Raw genomic sequence first — 25,441 nt, 5'->3', positions numbered from 1 at the left:
TTCCTCCGGGTGCTCCGGTTTCCTCCCACAGTCCAAAGATGTGCGGGTTAGGTGGATTGGCCATGCTAAATTGCCCATAGTGTAAGGTTAATGGGGGGATTGTTGGGTTACGGGTATACGGGTTACGTGGGTTTAAGTAGGGTGATCATTGTTCGGCACAACATCGAGGGCCGAAGGGCCTGTTCTGTGCTGTACTGTTCTATGTTCTATGTTCTATAAGCCGACTTGTGACAATAAGCGATTTTCATTTCATTTCATTAACTAGTACCACTCTTTAGCTCTCTCCCCATACCTCACAAACTTTTATCATGTTTTTGTCCAACTTGGTTAATTTCATCTCCCCCACCCCCAATAGAAATAACTTGATAATTTTTTTTTTTTTAGAAAGCAATAATTTATAAAAGCATTACAGATGGTGACATTGATTCACATAACCAACATGGGTTTGTACATTGCATATTACCGGGACACCGTGAGGCACATTGATTAAAGTAGTGTCCCAGGTTTGATTGCTCCTTATTTTACTAAGGCCAACAGAACCTTCTGGAAATCACCGGACGAGTCAGATTGGACTGCCTTTGCCAAAGACGTCTTGTACATCTCCTGATACCGCTCCTTAATGGATGGAAGATCAACCTGTTAATAGAAGAAAGGAAATCCAGTTTCTTTCTATCATACGATCGCAGGATATCATTAACATAAGTGAACATTTACATCAAGACAGCATAACCTCCTGGTCAAGGGTGGAAATGGGCTGGATCTTGCTGTGGGGCATTTTTCCTGCTCTATGTTGTTATTTTGAATATCATCTCCACTCTTCGTCTTGAGAATGCTTTGTGCCGTAACTTGCTGGGAGGGTGAACTGATAACGGCGCAGAGAGGGCGTCAGTGAATAATGCGACCAAGAGTTTGTCTCCTTAACCGCTGAGGCTTAATGATTGAGGAAGAAACGGGGGCTTGACGGAGAAGCAAATCGGGTGAATTCAAATCAATTCAGGTCCAGAAAGAGAAATAAAGAGAGGGAAAGATTGGAATAAGAGGGAGAATAAAAGCCAGAGCGGAAAAGTAAGAAACAAAATAAAAACATTCAAAATGTATTATTATTGTAAAACAGAGAATGCCATTTGTGAAAATGAAAGGCCATTGAGCTGAAACGTTCACACTGTTTTCCTTCACAGCGTTTCTGACCTGCTGACTATTTCCAGCAATTTTCTGTTTTTTTTATTTCAGATTTCCAGGATCTACCGTGTTTGGGTTTTGTTTCAAGACTTGGGGAATCTCCAGGTAGAATTGACTACCTGCAGGAAAGAGACCGAGTAGTTTAAATTGTTCCCATTCGGGGCCAGAGAGGTTGAGCAGCTTTGCGTTGGCAATTATCATGTGGTTGAAAGGGTAGTTACGTTGTTAGGTTCCAAAACCAACTTCCTGCTGCAAATTCAATGGGCAAATACAGCACGTTTGCCAAAAAGAAACTGGGAGGCTGGGGGGTGAAAAGTCATTTGTGGAAAGCAAATCCTGAAGTTGTTTACATTGAGCCACATTTTCTAGGAATTCGCTACTCATGGTGTATGCCATCGTCCACTGAACCTGTTGGCCAATATGTGCATTAATTAAGGTGTGTATTGCTACCTTGTTAATATTTTAACAACGTTAACTTTTGGGCGAGGGTTTGGCTCTATTTTGAGGCGGCACAGTGACACAGTGGTTAGCACTGCTGCCTCACAGCGCCAGGGACCCGGGTTCGATTCCGGCCTCGGGTGACTATGTGTGTGGAGTCTGCACGTTCTCCCCGTGTCTGCGTGGGTTCCTCCGGGTGCTCCGGTTTCCTCCCACCGCCCAAAGATGGGTGGGTTAGGTAGATTGGCCATGATAAATTGCCCTTGAGGGCAGAGTTCCAGAAATAGGGCAGGGGAGTGGGCCTAGGTGGGGTGGTCTTTCCAAGTGTGGGTGCAGACTCGATGGACAGAATGGCCTCCTTCTGCACTGTAGGGATTCTATGATTCCATAAACCATTGACACTAATTACTCTGTTACCCACATGTAAAAGACACTCTAGGGGATTTTCACAGTAACTTCATTGCAGTGTTAATGTAAGCCTACTTGTGACACTAATAAAGATTATTACTATTAGTAGTAGTAATCTCAAGCCCTTGGGTGAGATTTCCTCCGCTATCGGCCTTTACAGATAACAGGGGGTAAAACAGAGTTCAGCCTGCCAACGAGAATGGTACCATATAGCTTGGTACCCCCGTCATATAGCTTGGTACGTTGATGTGAAACAATTGCAGGAAGGGTTCCACGATGTATCATTAGCGAACAGCCCCTGGTTCACCTGCCACGCCTTCAAATCAGCGACTCGATGATCCGGGTGCCATTTTTAAAGGCCTGCCTTGCACACTCTAATGAACCAAGAAACAAGCTTCACCCAGGTGCACGCCCCCTAATACCACCTTGGCACCCCTTGGCATTACCGTGGCATGACCCGCTCCCGCCTGAGCACCGCGCTCACCTCCGAGCTCGCCTGGGTGTGTTGCTCACGAGGTGCATGCCTTCTGCGTTCAGTCGTGCTTCATGCTATTTTTACATCACACTGCCACGGACCCATTTCCTGCCGTGAGGGGTACGATCCTGCCGTATGGGCCTGGTAGCCAGGCGTTAATTGATTACGATGAGGTTCCCGACTGACGTGGGAGGGGACAATCGCTTCCTGCTTTCATGCCGACCGGAAATTTGGCCTTCTCGCGATATTTTCTGCTTTCCTGTCTCCGAGCCTGCCCAACACGAACGGGAGCAGAAAATCCTGGCCCGGCTTTTAGTTACAATTATTCGCTGATGTGTAGGTTTAAAGGGAATAGACGATAGATGCTCATGGCAGGTAGACTGTATCTAAAGCCTCTCACTGGCCCTACGTCATCAGGGGTTAGCAATCAAGTGAAATCAGGCGTGGAATATGCGTTGTGCCCCACGGGAGCCTTCACATCGGAACCAGACATGAACTATTCAAGGTAGCCTGTGTTTACCATGTACCGCAAATTGTGTCGTATACGTCAATCCGGCCTATGAGACCACCCCAATTTTCAGGCTCCAACAATAATTTTTTTGTATATGGTTGGCATATCAGTCAACTCTCCCCTTTCTGCCATGACATGCTGTCCATGCTATTGATGGTCAGACTCTAATTTACACCTCGCAAGGGGGTGCGAGGGATCAGGCTAGTGATACGGGCTGTGTTACAAAGATGCGTGGAGTTTAAGACATGCCCACGCTTTGCACCAGATACCAGTGAATTTGGCAGGTTTTATATCGCTTTGATTGTGGGCAGCATGGCGGCACCGTGGTTAGCACTATTGCTTCACAGCTCCAGGGTCCCAGGTTCAATTCCCGGCTTGGGTCACTATCTGTGCGGAGTCTGCACGTTCTCCCCGTGTCTGCGTGGGTTTCCTCCGGGTGCTCCGGTTTCCTCTCCCTTGTTCCGGAAGACGTGCTGTTAGGTGAATTGGACATTCTGAATTCTCCCTCAGTGTACCCGAACAGGCGCCGGAATGTGGCGACTAGGGGCTTTTCACGGTAAACAGTTGGTTTAGCTCAGTGGGCTGGATAGCTGGTTTGTAATGCAGAACAAGGCCAGCAGTGCGGGTTCAATTCCCGGACCAGCTCGTTACCCGAACAGGCGCTGGAACGTGGTGACTAGGGGCTTTTCACAGTAACTTCATGGCAGTGTTAATGTAAGCCTGCTTGTGACAATGAAGATTATTATTATTGTGATTAAGAGTATCTTTGTGGAGTTGATCTATTCAATAAGCTGCGACACAATAAGTTAGTATAAATTACGGGAGTTGCGGTTCCTTTTGCTCACATTTTAAGGTGACGACCACCCACACCAATGTCCGTCATTCTCTTTTATATTCAGTGTGTAAGCCGGCCCCTATTTGGGGGGGGGTTTGAGGGTCCGAAGGTTGACTTTTACACCGATATCTAGGGTGCCTATCTGTACCTCGCAAGTTTAATTAAAATGTTTCTCCTGCACGGCAAGGACATTCTCTGAAACAAAACAGAACATTCCGGAAATACTCAACAGGTCAGGCAGCATCTGCGGAGAGAGAAAGATGGAGTTAATGTTTCAGCTCGCTGACCTTTCATCAGAACTGGAAAAAGTTAAGAGATGGGAGGGGCTTTGAACAGGTACAGACAAATAGGAGAACAGAACGCAAGTGAAGGTCTGCGATGGGATGGAAGATGGGAGAGATTAAATGAAAAGAGATAATGGTGCAAGGCAAGGAGAGATGGTACTGGGACAAATAATGAAACAATAGATGAGCCCAGAGGAGGTGCGAATGGCAAATTCAGAAATATGGCCAGCTCCTGCTGCCGGAAAGGAAATGGGGGCAGAGGTTATGCCCTAAAATTATTCAACTCAGTGTTGAGCCCAGCTGCTGCAAAGTGTCCAATCGGAAGATGAGGTGCTCTTCCTCAAGCTTATGGATCAGTGCTGGACGCCGAGGACAGAGGGGTCAGAGTGGGAGTGGGGCGGAGAATTAAAATGACAGATGGTTGGAAGCTCTTGGTAAAAACATTGGGCAGAATTTTCCCAGATTTTTTTCAGATGTCAGGCTCTGATTGAAAACCAACGTCATCTCTCCAGATGCCCAGTCGAGGTTTTGGATCAGATCCTCAGCCACGCCAAAAAAAAAATAAATGGGTGTGGTTTTGTGGTGATATGCATCACTGTAAATACACAAGGGGTTAATGTAAATACACGTAGACTGGCTAGACACTAGAGGGAGCACCAGAGACATGACACACAGACATTCAACCAATAGGTCAGTAAGATAGGACACGACCAATGGGTATTCACGATACACACAGAGGTGACACTACCACAGGAGGGCATTACACCAACCCATATATAAAGGGCACAGCACACATGATCTTCCTCTTTCCAGTGGAGACACTCAGTGAGTACAGACACAGGGTTGATTGAACATCACACCCACCACGTGGATTGTAGCAGACTGGTTCGTCAGTCTGAGTAGCTATAGAAGGATTAACAGTAGAGTCGAATCCGAGTAGGAGAATTGTTAATAGTTTAAGAAACGTGTTGAAGTTATTGCCACGCCTGAACCTTCCTTTGTCAGAGTGCACATCAAGGAAGCAGCTTATGCTAAGTCAAGAGTATACCAAGACATGGTAGCAGTGAGTGACTGTTTCAATCCATATCGTTACAACTCAGAAAACAGTGACAACCAGCAACAACACCCAGGCAAGATTCCGGTTCCACAGCGGCTCAAGTGCCACGGCAATCTCAGTGAAAACTGGCGTGCATTCAGGCAAAGGTTTGAGATCTTCCCGGTAGCAGCCGACCGACAAGACGTGGCTGATGCTGAAAAGACAGAGCTTCTGCTCACCATCGCCGGTGCCAGAGCAGAAGAAATCTTCAAAACATTCAGGTTCTCCAAAGGGCAAAACAGGAGCGACATCCTGGCAGTCCTGGACAAGTTCGAAAAATACTGCGAGGAAAACACAAACAAACCAACAGAAAACGGTAAGAGAGGCGCCAATACTCACCACGAGGCCGAGGTCCCGGATCAGAGAACGACAATTTTGATCGGCGGCCATCTTGGTAAAGGTGGCTGCACATGTGCAGTTGAGAAAAAGGCCCCAAGTAAAGAAACAGCGATCTGAGCATGCCCAATCGCTTCTTACAACCTACGTCACACACTTTGTGACGTCAGAGGCCCCGGACCACGCCCACTTAAAGAGGAAATGTCCCAAAACACGTACAAAAAAAATTTAAAGCCGTAAAACCTGATTCCTTCACCTGGAACGACAGCACAATGCCTGAAAGTCAACCAGTAGCTGAAAGTAACCTCTGCAGAACCCTGCAACAAGCAGTTAGCACCGTCCAAAGAGATTATACAGTCCTTGAATACTACACTCCGCCCGTTATTTCTTCTTCGGACATCACAAGCCCAGTGCCAGCTCCGATACAAAAAGTGATGATATGGTCCGAGAAGACTACGACTCAGATGAAGGTTTCATCATTTGAGATGGCGACCCCAATACCAAATCCGAACACAGACGCGGATGTGTTCTTCGGATTTGAGGATCTTCAGCCCAGCATATATGACATCCCGACTCGTGAGTGCAGGATTATGCTGCTGCCTGATGCCAAGGGACAGAGAGCGATACAAGCCCACAGTGAGCGGCCTGCTGCCACACAGAGAGTGGTCCATGCACCGCAAAGGGTTCCCGACTCCGCACAGAAAGCTATGCAAGACTCCACACCGCAGTCCTTGCACACACAAGAAGTGACTCAAGTCACAAACCTCCACAGTGAGCTCGTGGACAGCCTCCACGATAGAAGCAACGCAAGACTCCAAAGCGCAGTCCTTGCATGAACAAGGCCATGAGGGTCTCGCAACCTTCACTGAGCAACCAGCAGCAGACGATGCAAGTCTGCCACGCTCAAGTGAACAACAGAAAGACTATGACAGTCTGCCACGCTCAAGTGCACAGCAAGAAGACTATGACAGTCTACCACGCTCCAATGAACAACAAAGCGACTATGACAGTCCATTCACATTGTTTGAGCCATCAGAAGAAGACTCTGACAGTCTACCCAGCTCAAGTGAACAACAAGAAGCTACTGAGGCTCTATCCACTATATGTGAGACAAGTGACGACGGCTCCCACTTCCCATACAAGATGTGCAACATGACAGACCTCAGCTAGTGTGTACAGAGGCACTCGACAATCACAGTGAGACAACTGGTGACTCCGGTGACACCACGTTACTACAAACCTCATTCACTCGAGCCTCTCCACAAGCAAATGCATTCCTGAATGTTTTGACTCCTGACGTGGAGCATCAAGAAACCTCAGCTGACTCAAGTGAACCTGCAATGACTCCGGACGGGAAGCATCGACAAGCCAAAACTGACTCAGATGAAACAGACCAGACTCCAGACGGGAAGCATCGACAAGCCAAAGCTGATTCATGTAAGCCGGACATGACTCCAGACGGGAAGCGCCGCCAACTCAGTGACGGCACGCTCAAGAAAACAGAAGATGCCACAAAGCTGACTCGAGTAACTGTGTGAAGGACTCGTATTATCCACAGAGTGTGGTCCTTGAGCGCAGCAAACACGGCAACAAAACCAACCGACACAATAACACAACCTATGAAAACCATATCAAAGACAACGACATGACACGTACCAAAGGCAACATCATCGACAGCAAGCACGACAGAGACTACACCAATGGAACTATGACTGGTACGACATGGTACAACTCTGCCCATGAGGGACACTGTTACTGCTCAGCTCAGTACAATGACATACCATGGCAGGACAGTGCATCTTTCCCCTTCACATTTGCTGCACTACCAACAGGCAACCTGGCTTTCAGGACAGATGCCATCCAACATCGCTACCACAAGCATCGGAAGAAAAAAAGACTCCAAATCAGACAACAAAGTGATTTGACCACTTCTTGGTTCCTCACGCACAGGGACAAGGATGGCGTTTACAATGCAATGCCACCATCAACATCACCACCTCACCAACCCAACAAGAAAGACATTCGACCATAATAATTGATGGGTTTTGGACTCATACATGTGATTTGGACTTATTGTTTACTGATCACTGTTATCATAACTTGTACATAGCATCACTTATCTACCTGTTTTTGTTCAATTTTCTTTAATACTGTACAGAAAATCTGTAACACGCAAAAAAAGGGGATGTGGTGATATGCATCACTGTAAATGCACAAGGGGTTAATGTAAGTACACGTAGACTAGATAGACACTAGAGGGAGCACCAGAGACATGACACACAGACATTCAACCAATAGTCAGTAAGATAGGACACGGCCAATGGGCATTCACGATACACACAGAGGCGACACTACCACAGGGGGACATTACACCAACCCATATATAAAGGACACAGCACACATGATCTTCCTCTTTCCAGTGGAGACACTCGGTCAGTACAGACACAGGGTTGATTGAACATCACACCCACCACGTGGATTGTAGCAGACCGGTTCGTCAGTCTGAGTAGCTATAGAAGGATTAACAGTAGAGTCGAATCCGAGTAGGAGAATTGTAAATAGTTTAATAAACGTGTTGAAGTTATCGCCACGCCTGAACCTTCCTTTGTCAGAGAGCACATCAAGGAAGCAGCTTATGCTTTCGTCAAGAGCATAACAAGACAGGTTTATGATGTGAGTCTGAGTGGGGTCTGATAGAGTCGGCAAGGCCGGCTGCCCAGAAATCGGGGGCGCCAACTTTAGAGGGTTCTCCGAGCAGCACAAAAAGTAAACGCACCCCCTGCCCCCACCCAGGACCCCCACCACAGATTAGAGCATCCCCTCACAAGCATAGGGGGCTATCCCCCCAAACCTCCCAATGTCATAGCGCAAACATCAGGACTCGCCCCTTATACTTACCTTTGTGTCCATGGAGAGGGTCTCCTTGGCTGATTTAAGCCTTTATAAACCTGTTGCTACGTTGGCGTTGTATTAATATTCAGTGAAGGGAGCATGATGTGGCGGCGGGCTCGCTAATTATACTGTAATAAAACGTATTACAATGAGGTTCTTACCATTTGTGGGCGGGAACTTCACTATGTCGCCGGCGAGGAACCTGCAAAATCAGGAAACGGGATCTTGCCAGTGGGAGTCACATTTCCCGATTTCCGTGAGAATTTGTGCCCACGTTGCCGTTCTCGCTGATGGGAGACGCGGGCGCAAAATCGCCCCGGTTAACTTTCAAGTATCAGAAGGGTAATTGATTATTTTCTGAACCATTTGCGCTGATTTTCCAGTGGCTGGTTTCCGACGGCTAGCGGTTTGCATTTGAACTTGGTGAGCGGATTGTTGCAAACCAGCCGACGAAAGCTCTTCTCACACGTTTCTAACAATCTTGCTGGGAAATCAGACACAAGAAACCAAGTTATTTCTCCACTTTACCTCTGAGCGAGACACCAAGATGCGAATCAGTGTGTCCTCGTCCGTTCCTGTACCTTTCATCGCCTCGTGTAACAGCTCAGCAAAATACGCCTGGCAGTCCCTTGTGCACTGAACTGGTGGATGGAATGGGACAATGCGGAGTTATGGATCTGTCGGCTCATACTTAAATGAAATTCTTTGAAGGCATTGGCTGTGCTGCATCTCCATTCATTCCTAACCCTCCCCTCGATATTCATGAGGATCAATCATTGTTGAAGAAAAACCTGCATTTATACAGCGTCTTTCATAACCTCAGGATGTCCCAAAGCACTTCGCAACCAATTAAATACTTTTGATATGTAGTAAAGTAGGAAACGTGGCAACCAATCAGTGCAGAACAAGATGCCATAAATGGCAACATGATAACTTACAGTCATTTTTGTTTTGGTTTTGATTGAGGGTGAACTATTAGATGGGAAACCAGGGATAATGGGCTGGATTCTCCGGTCGCAGATGCCAAAATCGCGTTCGGCGATTGGCCGGAGAATCAAAGTTGCCGACTGAATCGGAGGTGGCGCCGCTTTCGTGATGCGCAGCCCCCTCCAAAGCGGCGTTCTATGCAAGTACTTTCCAATAACATTTGACGACTGCAACATAAAGAGGGAAAAACTTGAAAACATCTCGTGTGATCAGAGATCAAGCTAAGATTTCCTGTGTTGGCTATTTTTTTTTTAATAAATTTAGATTAGCCAATTATTTTTTCCAATTAAGGGGCAATTTAGCGTGTCCAATCCACCTACTCTGCACATTTTTGGGTTGTGGGGGCGAAACCCACGCCGGGATCGAATCTGGGACCTCGGCGCCGTGAGGCGGTTGTGCTAACCACTAGGCCACCGTGCTGCCCTTACTGTGTTGGCTATTTGTGGTTCAAAAATAATTGAGCGCTCTAAATAAAAATAAAAAAAATTGATAGATCATCGTTCGACGAGGGTATTACGGCATACAGAAACAAGACAGTAGATGGATTTAAGATCAGTCGTAATCTAATTGGATCATGCAACAGGCTGGAAGGGTTGAACAGCCTCCCCAGGACTTGTAGTCTTGCTGGGTATTCAGCTGGCATGCTGAGGATCAATATTTAAGGCTGTGATGCTCAATGTGACTGTGTATCAAAGAAAATAAAACTAATTTCACACGCGGTGTTTAAATTTAAAAATCCAAATTATTATCAATGTTGGCTCAAATCCTTACCGATCGTCAGATAGGCCTTCTCCACGTCGCCTGATGATTCTCTTTTAATCACTTCATCGATGGCTGTGCCATGAAGCTGCGTTAATAAGAGAGAGCGCAGTTACAGCCTCTGTTTAATAATCTACCGATAATCCCGACTAGAGTTCCAGAGGGAAGCACTTTGGCCCTTGAATCGGAACGTTGGGAGTTCAAATCCCACCATCCAGAGGCCAGAACACAAAATCCAAGGTAATGCTCCTAGTGTGGTACTGAGGGAGTGCTGCATTCCTGGTGCTGCTGTCTTTCAAATGAGATGTCAAATCGAGGCCCTGTCTGCTCTTGCAGGTTGGTGCAAATGATCCCACGGCACTATTTGGATATGAACTAGAGGGTTCTTTCCTGCTCGCTAATTATCCCTTAATCAATGCCGCTGAAACTGTGCGAGCTTCCTGTTTGCAAACTGGATGCTACATTATGACAGTGAAATGAAATGAAAAATGAAATGAAAATCGCTTATTGTCACGAGTAGGCTTCAATGAAGTTACTGTGAAAAGCCCCTAGTCGCCACATTCCGGCGCCTGTCTGGGGAGGCTGGTACGGGAAAGCAGGTCATTGGCTGTCGGGATGCCACGAAAGGTGCGAAAGAAATGCTGGTCTTTCTTTCAAAGGGCCAGAACAGGTACGGGCAACACAGTGGCGCAGTGGTTAGCACTGCTGCCTCACGGCTTTGAGGTCCCAGGCTCGATCCCTGCCCTGGGTCACTGTCCGTGTGGAGTTTGCACATTCTTCCCGTGTTTGCGTGGGTTTCGCCCCCACAACCCAAAGATGTGCAGGTTAGGTGGATTGGCCACACTAAATTGGCCCTTAATTGGAAAAAATCAATTGGCTACTCTAAAAATTTTTTTTTTTTAAAGATTCTACTGTGAGCTTACGCAGAAAGGAGGCACTGCATACGTGAATCTCTAGCGTTGATGTACTTTCTCATAACATTTTATGACTGCAACATAAAGAGGGGGAAACTTGAAAACATCTCGTGTGATCAGAGATCAAGCTAAGATTTCCTGCATTGGCTATTTGTGGTTCAAATCTCTGAAGCGTTACTCCAACCCGCAAACTCCTATTTCAGAAGAAAGGATACTTCTGACTGAATCCTCACCAGCCCCACTCACCACACTTTCCTCAGAACCTTTCAACTTTTTCCTGTTCAGGTATCTATCCACAGGTACAGGCAATCTGTGACACCTCTGGTTAAGTGGAACTGAAAACCAAAATCCTTGTTTGGGCAAATCAATGGCACAGGAGTTGGCAGTTGCCTTTTGCCGGCTTGACAGTTCCAGGTTCTATGTTTCAGTATCTCGGCCGAAGCACGATCCTTGAAGCAAGAGTTCAGGGAGCGAGCTGATTATACTGCAGCAGGGGTCACTTGCTTAAGATTTATTCCATCTCTAACTTCTCCCGGTTCTGGTGAAAGGTGATGACCTGAAACATTAACTCTGTTATTCTGTCGCCACAGACGCTGCCTGACCCACTCAGCATTTGCCATTAATTCAGGTTACCAGCATCCCCGGTATCTTGTTATTCTTGTTTTTTTTAAATCTAGAGTACCCAATTAATTCTTTCCAATTTAAGGGGCAATTTAGCATGTTCAATCCACCTACCCTGAACATCTTTGGGCTGTGGGGGCGAAACCCACGCAAACACGGGGAGAATGTGCAAACTCCACACGGACAGTGACCCAGAGCCGGGATTGAACCCGGGTCCTCGGCGCTGTGAGACTGCAGTGCTAACCACTGCGCCACTGTGCTGCTCTCGTATATTGCTATTCCATTAACAAATTTATAAAATGGTTATTGGAGTGAAAGAATGTATAATACTAAAATGAAAACTTTGCATTTATCTAGCACCTTTCACGGAGATCACAAAGCACTGTTAATAACTGTTGTGATGTGGGAAACACAGCAGTCATTTTGAGCACAGCAAGCTCCCACAAACAGCAACGTGATAATGACCAGAGTCGGTAATCTGTTCTGGTGACGTTGATTTGTGGGATAAATATTGGCCAGGACACCGGGGAGAACTGGCCCGCTCTGCTTCAGAATAGAGTCATGGGATATTTTACATCCCACCCAAGCAGGCAGCTCGGGGTTGGGTTTAACGTCTCACCCGCTGACAGTGCCGCACTCCCTCAGGACTGCACTCGAGTGCCAGCCTATAGATTCTTGTGCTTAAATCCAGAAGGACTGGAATCCAGAACATTGAAAGTCAGAGGGAAGAATACTAACAACTGAGGCGCCGCAAACATCAACTGAATAGATAACAGCAACAATTTCTTAACCAAGATCCTTTCTCCATTTCACTTTTCTTTTGTTTGGTAGTTCAAAGCTAAAGTAACAATGGAAATTTCCAGCTGGACTAACTGTTGAGTATCAATCGGCTGTGCAAGATAGGCATACCTCAATCACAAGGCTGTCATAGAATTATAGAAATTACAGTGCAGAAGCAGGTCATTCAGCCCATCGAGTCTGCACCAGCCCTAGGAAAGAGCACCCTACTTAAGCCCACACCTCTACCCTATCCCCGTAACTCCACCTAACCTTTTTGGACACTAAGGGCAATTTAGCACTGCCAATCCACCTAACCTGCACATCTTTGGACTGTCTATGGAGACAGTCCAAAGATGTGCAGGTTAGGTGGATTGTAGTAACAGGAGGAGGCCATTCAGCCCCTCGAGCCTGCTCTTGCCATTTTATGAGATGATTATTATATGGACTCCACCTACTTTCCTTGTCCCCAAATCTTATCAGTATCCATATCTGGCACACAAAAAAACTAGCTATTGTAGATTTGAAAGTTATTAATTGAGTGAGCATCTGCTGCATCTTGGGGAAGGGCAATCCACACTCCTACTGACCCTTTACACGTGAGGAAGTGTGTCTTTACTTCGCTACAGCATGGTGTGGTTTGAATTTTAAGGTTATGTTTCCTTGGTTTATATTCATCCCACAATTTTAATTTCAAGTGAAGGCAAATTGACAATAACTGATACAACGTTGGCTGGAATTCTCCGGTTCCCTGGATTCTCTTTTCCCAGCGACATGCTGCCAAACCTGCTGAGTTTATCCAGCATCCTCTGTAATGAGTAATACTTACAGCTTCATAGGCCTTAAAAGTAGCTCTTAACTGCATACAGTTCCTTTTGGTTAAGACAGTATTAAATGCCAGTTCATCCGTCCCCCAGCGATTCTCTCCAGCCTGTGAAAGGGAATAAGTTGTCAAATTGAAAGTCATCGCTAAGAATATCTTCGCATCGTCTTATCACAGAGAGGGAGACGGTGGCACAGTGGGAATGTGGTATGGCCAGCAAACCAGTGGCACCAGGCTCATGATCTGGGGGTTGTCATGATATGTATATTGACTGGGATGTAGAGTTAACAAGCTGTCATGAGAATGTCACTTTAAGAAATGGTTAGCCGCTCATGTTACTGCAGTGATGTCAGAGTGTGGGTGGAGCTGAGTTCTGGTTCTGCTTTTTAGTTTCATTTTGATAAAAAGCTTGGGTGTGTCTGGGTTTTCCAGTGAGCTGCAGCGGAAGTTAAACAAAGAGCTGTCCTGTTAATCTCTCTGCCATCCAATGACCATCTCTGGATCATTTGGTGAATTCAGAATTATAAATGTTCTCAATAGTGAATGTGAACCTAATGTGCTCCTGTTTAAAGGTTTATTAAGTCTTTTGGACGTTAAAAGGACAGCTTAAAGGATTACTTAGTGTTGTATTCTTTGGGGGTTATCTTTGAATTAATGGTTGCTAAGATATTCACTGTTTGTTTTAAAAAGGTTAACTTGAATTAATAGAATAAACATTGTTTTGTTTTAAAAAATGCTGGTCCATTTCTGCTGTACCATACCAGTAGAGTGAGCCGTGTGCTCCCCATACCACAATCTATTAAAAGTTGTGGGTCAGGTGAACTCCATGATACACTTTGGGGTTCTCTAAACCCTGACCCATAACAAAGCTAATGATAATGCTTCTTACCACTAGAGGGAACCACAGAACAGTTGTATATATATATCATGTGACTTCTGGGATTCAGGGAGAAGACGGTGAGGCATGAGACAGAGCAGTTGTGTGTTTGAGAGTTCTGTAGTTAGAGATAGGCAATTTAATATAGTAACCTTGTTCTCTAGGAATAGAACAAATCTTATTTAGTCGTGTTACTAAATTAGTTTTGTTTGTTGACAAAGCTCGTTGTTCTTTGTTCAACACTACACATCCAAGCCATCCAGGTAAAGTAAAGCAGAGAACACCACGGGGGTATGGATTCAAATCCCAACATGAGCGGTGTAGTTTAAAATTCAGTGAGTAAATCTGGAATGTAAGGCTGCTTTCAATCGTGAAGACCATGATAATTATCATCGATTGCTGTAAACCCGCCCACCCCCCATTTTAAGGAAGGAAATCTGCCATCCTTAGCCACACATGACTCCAGCAATATGGTTCACCCTTAACTGCCCTCAGCAATGGCAAGACACTCAACTCAGGGTGATTAGGGATGGGCAATAAATGCTGGTCTTGCCAGGGGGTGCCCACATCCTACAGAAGAATAAAGCAAAAAAAAAAAACATATGTTGCATGTGGTTTAATTACCTCATACAGCTCTTTAGCATCTTGCTCTGCCAGGCTTTCATTAACTTCGAACCCCTCGTCTCGATCAGCCTGCATTCACACAATTACCAACAACGTTAGCCAGGCCTCACGGTAGCATGGTGGTTAGCATCAATGCTTCACAGCTCCAGGGTCCCAGGTTCGATTCCCGGCTGGGTCACTGTCTGTGTGGAGTCTGCACGTCCTCCCCGTGTGTGCGTGGGTTTCCTCCGGGTGCTCCTGTTTCCTCCCACAGTCCAAAGATGTGCGGGTTAGGTGGATTGGCCATGCTAAATTGCCCGTAGTGTAAGGTTAATGGGGGGATTGTTGGGTTACGGGTATACGGGTTACGTGGGTTTAAGTAGGGTGATCATTGCTCGGCACAACATCGAGGGCCGAAGGGCCTGTTCTGTGCTGTACTGTTCTATGTTCTATGTTATCGCTATGCTTAACATTAGATTTTTAGTGAACACTGTGACTCTATGATGGGGGTTGGGGTGAAGGACTTATATTTATATCAGGCTTTTCATGACCTCAGCTCAGGATGACCTAAAGCCACAACACCCAGGAGGGGATCAAAATTCAACACTTCTCTTTTGGGAAGTCCTTCCTTTCTTGGTGAGCTGTGGATGCACAAAACTAAACTCAACAGTGCCTTAAATTGGAACTCAAGGCTCCGTATCCCCAGTATTATAGAAGGTAAGCTTAGCTTCATGCTTTTTTATATTCTGTTATTACTGATATCGGGAGGAATGTGGTCCAAGCAAACTTAACCAAAGCTTTGGGAGCGGTGTCGAGTCTGAACACTGACTTCAACAAAATCAGCCTTTAATCAGATTTCTTCTTTATCTGCCGGATTAACCAAATATTAGTCACATCCCACATTTTGGACTCATCTCTGTGTCCCTCCTCTTTCCTTTTGAAGTGTCAGCCATGGCTCGGTTGGTCGCACTCTTACTTCTCAGTTACAAATCAAGGTCCTCGGTTCCAGTCCCACTCCAGGAATTAGGATATAAGTCAGAGCTGGTGCAGTACTGAGGGAAAGCTGGATTGTCGGAGGTGCTGCCATTTGGATGAGAAGCAAAACTAAACCCTTTACGCCCCCCCCCCCCCCCACCCCTTTCAGATGGATGTGAAACATAGAGAGCAGGAGGAGGCCATTCGGCCCCTTGAACCTGCTCCACCAGTCAATACAATCATGACAGATCCTCGATCTGAATGCCACATTCCCGCTTTCTCCTCATGTCCCTTGATGCCATTAAAATCTAAAAAATGATCCATCTCTTTCTTGAATACATTCAGCGACTCGGCCTCCACAGCCTTCTGTAGCGGAGAACTCCACACGTTCACCACCTTCTGAATGAAGAAATGTTTCTGCATCTCAATCCTAAATGGTCTACCTCGTATCCTGAGACTGTGTCCCTGGTCCTAGATTCCCCAACCAGGAAAAACATCTTCCCGGCATCTAGTCTCTCCAGCCCTGTTAGAATGTTATAAGTTTCAATCAGATCTCCTCTTATCCTTCTCAACTCCAGTGAATACAGGCCCAGTCTAACCAATCTCCCCTCATAGGACAGTCCCACCAATCCCAGTATCAGCCCAGTGAACCTCCACTGCACTCCCTCTATGGCAGGTATACCCGTTCTGAGGTAATGAGACCAAAACTGCACACATTAAAAGATCCCATAGTGTTATTTTGAAGAAGAAGAACAGAGGACTTCTCCCTGGTGTGCTGGGCAATATTTGCCCTTCATTCAACATCAAAATAAAATGAGATTATCGGGTCATGACCACCATTCTGCTCATGGGATCCTGCTGTGCGCAGATTAGCCGCTGTGTTTCCGACATTAAAACCGTGACTACAGTTCAAAAGTACTCCATTGGTTGTAAACAGCTTTGAGACTTCTGGTGGTAATTAACGTCTATCTTAGTGATGTCTGAGTTTCCTAGTCCATCGCCTCCTCCCACCGTTCTCCCCCCCCCCCTCCACCCCCCCCCCCCCCATCCCCCTCCACCACCCCCCCACCCCCTCACCTCACTCCCATGCCCTGCCTGGTTACGATGTGGTCAGAGCCAATAGGTGGCTTTCGGGCGAAACTATTCCATCAATTCCACTTTGATCCGTAGATGCTGTTTTGATACATCCATTTTATTGGGGGGGGGGGGGGGGGTGAGGATTATTTTGTGTAACGATCTGGTAAATGCTGCTTAAGAGTGCAATGGGAGCAGATCCAATGGTGTCTTTCAAGAGGCAATTGGGTGAATGTTTGGAGGGGGAAAAAGTTGTGGGGAAAGAGCAGGGCAATGGGACTAACTGGATAGCTTTTTCAAAGAGCCATTACAAGGAGGATGGGCTGAATGGCCTCATTCTCTGCTGTATGATCCCATGATTCTACCCTACGATGAAGTTTCAGACACTCAATGGAATATTTCCAAACAATTCAATTCTAATAAAGACATGAAGCTTGTTGATTTTATAAATTATCCTTTTAGTTGAATGGCTAACCTATTCTCCCTTGTGTGTACATTGAAAGCAAAAATTGCTGTAGATGGCTTGAAATATCTTATTACATCTGTGACACGCCAGTAGGAGTTGAAAGTGGTATTATGCCTTACCTCGAGCAACAAGAGTAACAATTTTCTCAGCGTGTTACTGGTTTCACTTTGAACATCATTTACCAGATCACTTGGAAACACTGTACCAAAACAAATGGGAAAGGCTTATCGTGAACAATGTTGCAAAATAGAACACTATCGAAATTGAGGTGGAAGATTGGTGTGAATTACAAAATATCGCCTTCCATTTGTGGAGTCCACCCAAGTCAGAATCACAGCAAAGCTGCATGATTTGTTACACTCATGATTTCGTTTTTTCTCCTCTTCTCCCGCCTCTTTCCATCTGTGCCAGCATCCTTCCTTCTGCCTCTAGAACAGCTTCCATTTTCCTGGTCCTAACCATCTCCTCTTCGCCATGGACGTCCTGGGCTGGATTCTCTGATCCCCGACGCCGAAATCGCGTACGGCGACGAGGCGGAGAATCCCTGACGATGCCAGAACTGGGGGCAGCGGCACTTTCACGATGCTCTGCCCCCTGAAAAGTGGTGTACTCTCGGAGTACGCCGCACGCCGTATCCACGGCCTCAGGCCATTGCCTGAGGACCGCCCCACGATGCTCAGCCCCCGACCGGCCGAGTTCCCGTCCGCGCGGCACTTGTGTGGGCTCACCCGTCGGGAACTCAGCATGGCGGCTGCCGACTCAGTCCAGCGCTGCTACAGGCGGGGGAGAGCCGATCCACGGGCAGGGGGGCTGGGAGCAATGTGGGGGGGGGGGGGGCGGGGGGGTCCGGGTACACGCGAGGCGGCTGAAGGGGGGGGGGGGACTATTTTTGCAGTCCGGGTCCGAGGGCTGCGTCCAACATGAAGCACGGCCTGCCGCTGCAGGTCGCCGCTGCGCGCACGTGCAGCCAGCCACGGACCCAGCAATGCTCCGGACCGTATCGGCAGCTGGGAGCTCTACGTCGCCTGGATTAACTCAAAAACAAGATACTGGTGCTCATCATTGGCTGTCGATAACACTCCCCATTTAGGTTTGAGACCCATGAGTTCCGACAGTATCCGCCTTCCATACTAATTACCCGGAGCAGGGAATCGGTGACCGATTTGCGCCGTTTTCCTGGCGTAAAACACCACCGTTTTCACGCCGGTGTGGGGTTTAGTCTCCCAAATGGAGAATCCAACCCCCTGTCTCTCCACACCTCCAACCCCCACCAGGAAGGCCCAAGGCCTCCCCACTTCTTCCTTCCAGACCCCACTCACCACCACCCTCCTCCACCTTACACAAATTTGCTTTCACCTTGAAAAACTCCTCACTTAATTCATGTCCACCAAATAAATGTTGTTGCTTTGGGCTGCCAGACAGGGCCGAGTTATGGTTGCCTTTTGTGGGTTATATGGAAGTTTCTTTTGTTTTAGTTCTACCCCGCCCCCTGCTCCCTCATTTCATTTTTCAGCACATTAATGACTGTGTCAGTGCCATTTCTTGCTCTCGTCCGGAACTGGAAAATTTCAACTTTGTTTCCGTTTCTACCCTTCCCTCATCTTCACATGGTCTCCGACTCTTCCTTCCCTTCCCTTGACTTCTCCGTTTCCCTTTCTCGGAACGGGACCATTGGTCAATGTCCGCAATAGGCCCACTGACTCCCACAGTTATCTAGACTACACTTCCTCCCACTCCATCTCCTGGAAGGACTGCATTCCACTGTCCCAGTTTCTCTGCCATGGTCACAATTGAACTGACGGATCCACCTTCCATACTAATTATCCTGGTAAGTCTTCCTTTACCCTCAACCCAGGATTACCCCCCACCCCGATTGGGAGGACACTGAACTATACTCCCATTTCCAACATTTCTCCCATTTCCTGGAGTCTCCAGGAAGTCAAGGCTAATTCCCAGCCAGCTGCTGGGAGCAAAGCCAGAGAAGAAATGAAAACGTTGCGCGTGTCCTTTCCCTACGTTTTCTTTGAAACCTTTTTGATGATCCATTGCGAAAAATGTTGCGGGTGGGAAAATGGCTGTTTGACTGGCAGCCGGACTGTGTACCAAAGAGGCTGCTTGCTTCCGGATTGTCCGTGGGAATATCCGTGAGGATGGATGGGTCAGGTGATCAAAGGTGGGAGACTGGGGGAGGGGCTGCTGGCGACATGCGGTCATGTGCTGACCGATGCCTCCAGGAATACGTCCCAAAGAGAGTTGGCGCCCCCACGTGCCCTCCACTCGGATATTAGAATGGGTAGCCAAAAGCGGGTTTTAAGGTTGAGATGTTAAACTGAGGCCTTGTCCAGGGCAGCACGGTAGCATTGAGATTAGCACAATTGCTTCACAGCTCCAGAGTTCCAGGTTCAATTCCCGGCTTGGGTCACTATCTGTGCGGAGTCTGCACATTCTCCCCGTGTGTGCGTGGGTTTCCTCCGGGTGCTCCCGTTTCCTCCCACAGTCCAAAGATGTGCAGGTTAGGTGGATTGGCCACGCTAAATTGCCCTTAGTGTCCAAAATTGCCCTTAGTGTTGGGTGGGGTTACTGGGTTATGGGGACAGGGTGGAGGTGTTAACCTTGGGTGGGGTGCTCTTTCCTGGAGCCGGTGCAGACTCAATGGGCCGAATGGCCTCCTTCTGCACTGTAAATTCAATGATTATCTATCCCCCCAGGCGGATGGAACCATTTTCGTAGACCCTACGGGTCTGACCAATCATTACCCCTCAACCAACACATTCCACCTGGAGGTCACATTGCAGAGTTGCAAGTTATTGCTCCAAGTTCCAGGAACATTAGGATGTCAATTCATGCATCAGTTTGAACACTTAAGCTAAGCGGCGTCCCCCTGGTGGTATGACAGTTAGTTGCAATCAGTTTATTTTATTTATTCATTTGCAGGATGTGGGAGTCACTGACAAAACCAGCCTCTATGGCCCTGGGAGAAAATGGTGGTGAGCTGCCTCCTCCAGAGCTGAATGGCTTATTCAGCCATTTCAGGCAGCCAGCCAGGTTGAAGCAGGTCTGGAGTCACCTCCAGGTTAGACCACATAACAACAGCAGGTTTCCTTCCCTAAAAGGCATCGGCGAACCACCCGATGACTTCATGGTCACAATTGCCGTACTGTGCGCACCTTCCGAATTCCACAATTATTCAATGTACTGAATTCAACTCACAAACGGTCGCGGTGGGATTGGAGCTCCTATACCTGGGGTCATTAGTCTGATCACTGGATTACTAAACGATGCTGCCGCACTCGGTTCTGCCACATACTGCAAACACTGCAGTGAAACCCAGGCCATTGAGGTTTCCCCATTAGGCAGTGGAGGTCACAGAGAACAGTTCAGTTCGGGTTTACCCAGAGCTTAGTTGGCCAGTAGACCATTTGTGCAGGAGGCCATCTCTGATTCTCCCAACCTTAAAGTAATGGTGAAGATTTAAGGGGTGGAATTCCTGTTCTTTAGGTCAGTAAGGAAGATAATTGGGCGGCAGTGCAAAGGATTTATTATACTCCCCTGCCTCCTGATCCCACTCCACACCCAGGGCAGAATTCTCCAATATGGAGGCAGAGGACGCGATTCTCTGATCGCGGGACAGAGGGTTCACGCCGCTCCAGCCTCCCTTTCCGGCGCTAACTGGGCACCGCGCCAACCCGCGAATGCACGGGGGACTTCCTCAACGCACCGGCCCCGACGCAACATGGCGTGAGAGTTCAGGGGCCGGGCGTGTAACAAAATAGGACCGGGGTTGGAGAGGCCGGCCCGCCGATTGGTGGGCCCCCGATCACAGGCCAGACCCCATCGGAGACTCCCCCCACCCCGGTGAAGGAGCCCCCTCTCCCCCCACAGGCCGCGCCCCCGACGCTACACACAGAGTTCCTGCCGGCTGCGAGCAGGTGTGAATGGCGCCGGCGGGGCACTGCCGTTTCCACGTGGCTGCTTGACCCATCCAGGCCGGAGAATCGGCGGCCCAGCCACGGACAGCGGCCCGCAACCAGCAGCGCGCCAAACGCACCGGCGCAAATGGCGCCGATTCTCCACTCCTCGGAGAATCGCGTGCCGGCGTCGGGGCGGCGTGGCGCGGATGCGGCAATTCTCCGGCGCGGGGCTCGGAGAATCCCGCCCCCAGCACCTCAACCCACTCCCAGACTGATTTCACCCCCTTCGCGTGCAAACAATCTATATTCCAAATTAGAAGCAGGCAGCATCTAAGACTCACGGGACCACAGAACGGTTCCGAAACAGAAGGGGACCATTAAACCCGTTGTGGCCAGTCTGATTCTGAATGTCCCGTTCCCCCATCCTTTCTCCAGGTGCCTTGCAGGTTTCTTTCTATTCGAATAATTACCCAATTCCCTTTTGAAAGCTACGGTTGGATCTGCCTCCTCCACACTCTTATTCCAGAAGATAACCACTCACCTTGTCCTCGCCTTTTACCCTTCACCTTAGACTGGTGTCTTTGTTTCTCAAGCTTTCAGTCAATGGCAACGCGTTTTTTCTGCCTATCTATTCTATTTAGGCCCCCTCGTGCTTTTGAGCTCCTCAGTTAAGTCTCCTCTCAACCTTGTCTTCTCCACGGAGAACAGCCCCAGCTTCTCTAAGCTATCCTCACAAGAGAAGACAGGGACCTGTTGGCAGTACCAGAATAAATCACCTCTCCACCACCAGTGATGTGAACTTTTTTTCCACTTGTGCAGTATAACTGCGAACTGAAAGATACAGGCAGGTTTGGCACAGGAAGCCTTGAGAATTTAGAAATAGCTCTGCTATGTCGACACATGACTGTAGGAGCGGGTTGAAGGCAGGCCATTGTATATTTATGCATCGCATGCAAACTGGATTTTTTTGAGCGTGGTGGAAAGACGATTATTGTCTTTTGAACACTAAGGGCAGCACGGTAGCATTGTGGATAGCATAATTGCTTCACAGCTCCAGGGTCCCAGGTTCGATTCTGGCTTGGGTCAGTCTGTGCGGAGTCTGCACATCCTCCCCGTGTGTGCGTGGGTTTCCTCCGGGTGCTCCGGTTTCCTCCCACAGTCCAAAGATGTGCAGGTTAGGTGGATTGGTCATGATAAATTGCCCTTAGTGTCCAAAATTGCCCTTAATGTTGGGTGGGGTTACTGGGTTATGGGGATAGGGTGGAGGTGTTGACCTTGGGTAGGGTGCAGACCGGTGCAGACTCGATGGGCCGAATGGTCTCCTTCTGCATTGTAAATTCTATGAGAATCTATGATAATTTATCACGGCCAATCCACCTAACCTGTACATCCTTGGACTGTGGGAGGAAACCGGAGCACCCGAAGGAAACCCACGCAGACACGGGGAGAACGTGCAGACTCCGCACAGTGACCCAAGCCAGGAATCGAACCTGCGATCCTGGAGCTGTGAAGCAACTGTGCTAACCACTGTGCTACTGTGCTGCCCGCTGTGGATCTGCAGTCACGTGTAGGCCAGACCAGGTAAGGAGGGCAGATTTCCCTCCCTAAAGGACATTAGTGAACCAGATGGGTTTTTACAGCCAGCGATGTTAGTTTCATGGTCACCATTACTGAGACTCGGGGTGGGATTTTCCACAGGGGGGGTCTTTGGCGGGATTGCAAGTTCCCGTCGACAGGGAAAACTCGGAAAATGCAACCCAATTCCAAAGTTGTTCATTCAATTTAAATTCCACCAGTTGCCATGGTGAGGATCTGAACCCATGTCCCCGGGGTTATTAGTTCAGTGGCATTACCACAACACCACCAGAAGGAAATGGGAGTCAATTTCTTTATCAAAGTATCTGGAACACTTACTTTGTTTGTAGGCTTCCTTCAAGGCCTCAATTTGCTGAAAAACACATTATAATAGACAAATATTAATACGTGCTTATAAAATAAAGACAAAACTGTTTGGCTCAGGGGGTCAGAGAATATCTTGGAAGGCAAGAACAGGAACAGGCCATTCGGCCCCTCAATCCTACTCTGTGCCATTCAGTGAGATCATGGCTGGTCTGCGTCTTAACTTCATTCCCCCCCCCCACTGCGGTGGAGTGAGAAGCAAAGTTAACATTTCAGGTTTGATGCCCGAAGGAGAGACCTGGAAGAAGTTAAAGATAATTAAGCCATTACGAAGCCAGGGAAGGGTTGTCAGAGGAGGCAGAGAGCGTGGTGGCAGGAGAGGGGGAGTGCGGAAAAGGAGGGAAGCAGGTCAACTGCAAAAGAGCCTGATAAAAAAGACAAAAGGGATGATGGGGCATGCAGTATAAGGGTATGGTATATAAAGACTTGCTGTTAACATAGAGAAGACTATGAAGACTCCTTCAACCGGCACATTCTGAAACCAACACCATCCCAACAGTGCAAGGCAGAAGGAGATGGTATGGGACAAGTGAAGAAACAAAAGATGGGTCTGCCAGTGTGACATGATAGGACCCGAAATAAGTGTCAAAAAAATAGCGGGAAAAGGCAGCAGTGGAGCCATCAGGCCGTACACTGCTTTTCCCACAGGGGGCGACACTTAGTCCAACAATGATAAAATTCCACCCAGTGTTAGGTTTGGGGGGCTCTATAGTGCCCGCTTGAAAGATGAGGCGCTGACCCTCGAGCTTGCATTGACCTTCACTGAAACCACACAGGAGGACAAGGATGGAGAGGTTAGAGTGGGAGTGGAGCAGAGATTGAAAATGGCAAACAATGGGAAGCTTGGGGTCTTACAAGTGATGAAGAAGTGCGAAGTTATGATGAGAAGTCATTGACCTGAAACATTAGGCCAGCTGGAATACTGCGGACGCTGGGAATCGGGGAAAAAAAAGCGGAAAACGCCGGAGACGCTCAACAGGTTGTGCAGTGTCTGTAGAGAGAGGGTTATAGCTAATTGGCTGAAATTTCAGGCCCACACTGAAATGGGGAATGGAGGGCAGGTTTGGGGGATTTGGGGACAGGAGCTGTAAAGGAAACATTTGCAGGGCGATGGGGAAAGAGCAGGGGAGTGGGGCTAACTCAATGGCTCGTCCAAGAGTCAGTACAGGCAAGGGTTCCCCAATGGCTTCCTTCTCGATTCCATGATTCTCTGTGTAACAAGAGAAACCCTTCCAAAGGCAGTGTCCTTGTGACGGAGTCACAATGTCATCATAAATAAATAGCGTAGCTTAAATTCAAGCATACTGAATTAGCTCGTGTGCAGAGGATCTCAATGAGGACTTCTTCATGGGTTCCAGCTCCTTTCATTGCCTCCTTTAACAACTTGGCATCAAATTCACAGGGGCGGTCCAGCATGGCCAAGATTGTCTTTTCTAGGCAGCCGCTCAGGTCCCCTTTCAGCACTTTTTCCAAATCCTGCAGAAAAGAAGAAAATAAAGGGATATTTTTCTGTGTGTTGAAACCCCCGGTGGAGGTCCCGGGATCAGGACAATACGATTTCCCATAACCTCCCTGGAATATGAACATCCCCTTTAAGGCGTGGGGACTTCCCCTTTAAGGGGGAGAGGCTTTCCCTCTACAAGTAGAGCCCCAGTTGTATAAAAATCCCGGCCCAGGTGCAGGTGGGAGAAAGAAACCCTCAGGGGCGTGGACGAGCATTAGAATCGTATTGAAATAAACCTTGTGCGTAATTTATTTTTAAAAACAAATTTAGAGTACCCAATTAATTTTTTCCAGTTGAGGGGCAATTTAGTGTGTCCAATCCACCTAGCCTGCACATCTTTGGGTTGTGGGGGTGAGACCCACGCAGACACGGGGAGAATGTGCAAACTCCACACGGACAGTGACCCAAGGCCGGGATCGAACCTGGGACCTCGACGCCGTGAGGCAGCAATGCTAACCACTCTACTATCGCCTATGTGTTCTACTTATCGCGGATTCAACATTGTGTTTTTCCTCCTTTCTGTTTTTTTCAGGTGAATTCAGTCACATTGTTTACTTCCCAGTCTCCCTGGTTACCCACCATCTGTGGGTTGCTAGGGGACAAGGTGTGGACCTCCTCCATGGGAAAACGGCAAGCCCTTTTGTTATTCATTCACGGGATGTGAGATTCTCTGGCAAGGCTACTATTTATTGCCCGTTCCTAATTGCCCTCGAGAAGGTGGTGGGTGAGCTGACTTC

General features: G+C 47.8%; 1 protein-coding gene across 1 annotated transcript in view; it reads right to left on the bottom strand.

Annotated features, from left to right (window-relative positions):
- Positions 1 to 370: 370 nt before the first annotated feature.
- Positions 371 to 25,441, bottom strand: part of LOC119972829 (annexin A13-like) — a 47,894-nt gene continuing 22,823 nt past the window's right edge. The window contains exons 4-11 of the mRNA XM_038810310.1: positions 24,506 to 24,676; positions 23,156 to 23,189; positions 17,450 to 17,529; positions 14,837 to 14,905; positions 13,342 to 13,443; positions 10,213 to 10,288; positions 8,983 to 9,095; positions 371 to 636 (exon numbers count right to left, since the gene is read on the bottom strand). Of these exons, the coding sequence (XP_038666238.1) occupies positions 517 to 636; positions 8,983 to 9,095; positions 10,213 to 10,288; positions 13,342 to 13,443; positions 14,837 to 14,905; positions 17,450 to 17,529; positions 23,156 to 23,189; positions 24,506 to 24,676 (765 nt within the window). The 3' untranslated portion in view covers positions 371 to 516. The remainder of the gene's footprint in view (positions 637 to 8,982; positions 9,096 to 10,212; positions 10,289 to 13,341; positions 13,444 to 14,836; positions 14,906 to 17,449; positions 17,530 to 23,155; positions 23,190 to 24,505; positions 24,677 to 25,441) is intronic.

This window comes from Scyliorhinus canicula, chromosome 10 (genome assembly GCF_902713615.1).
Source record: "Scyliorhinus canicula chromosome 10, sScyCan1.1, whole genome shotgun sequence".
NCBI lineage: Eukaryota > Metazoa > Chordata > Chondrichthyes > Carcharhiniformes > Scyliorhinidae > Scyliorhinus > Scyliorhinus canicula.
Note: the sequence above shows the minus strand (reverse complement) of the source record. Positions and strands in the feature narration are given on the sequence as shown.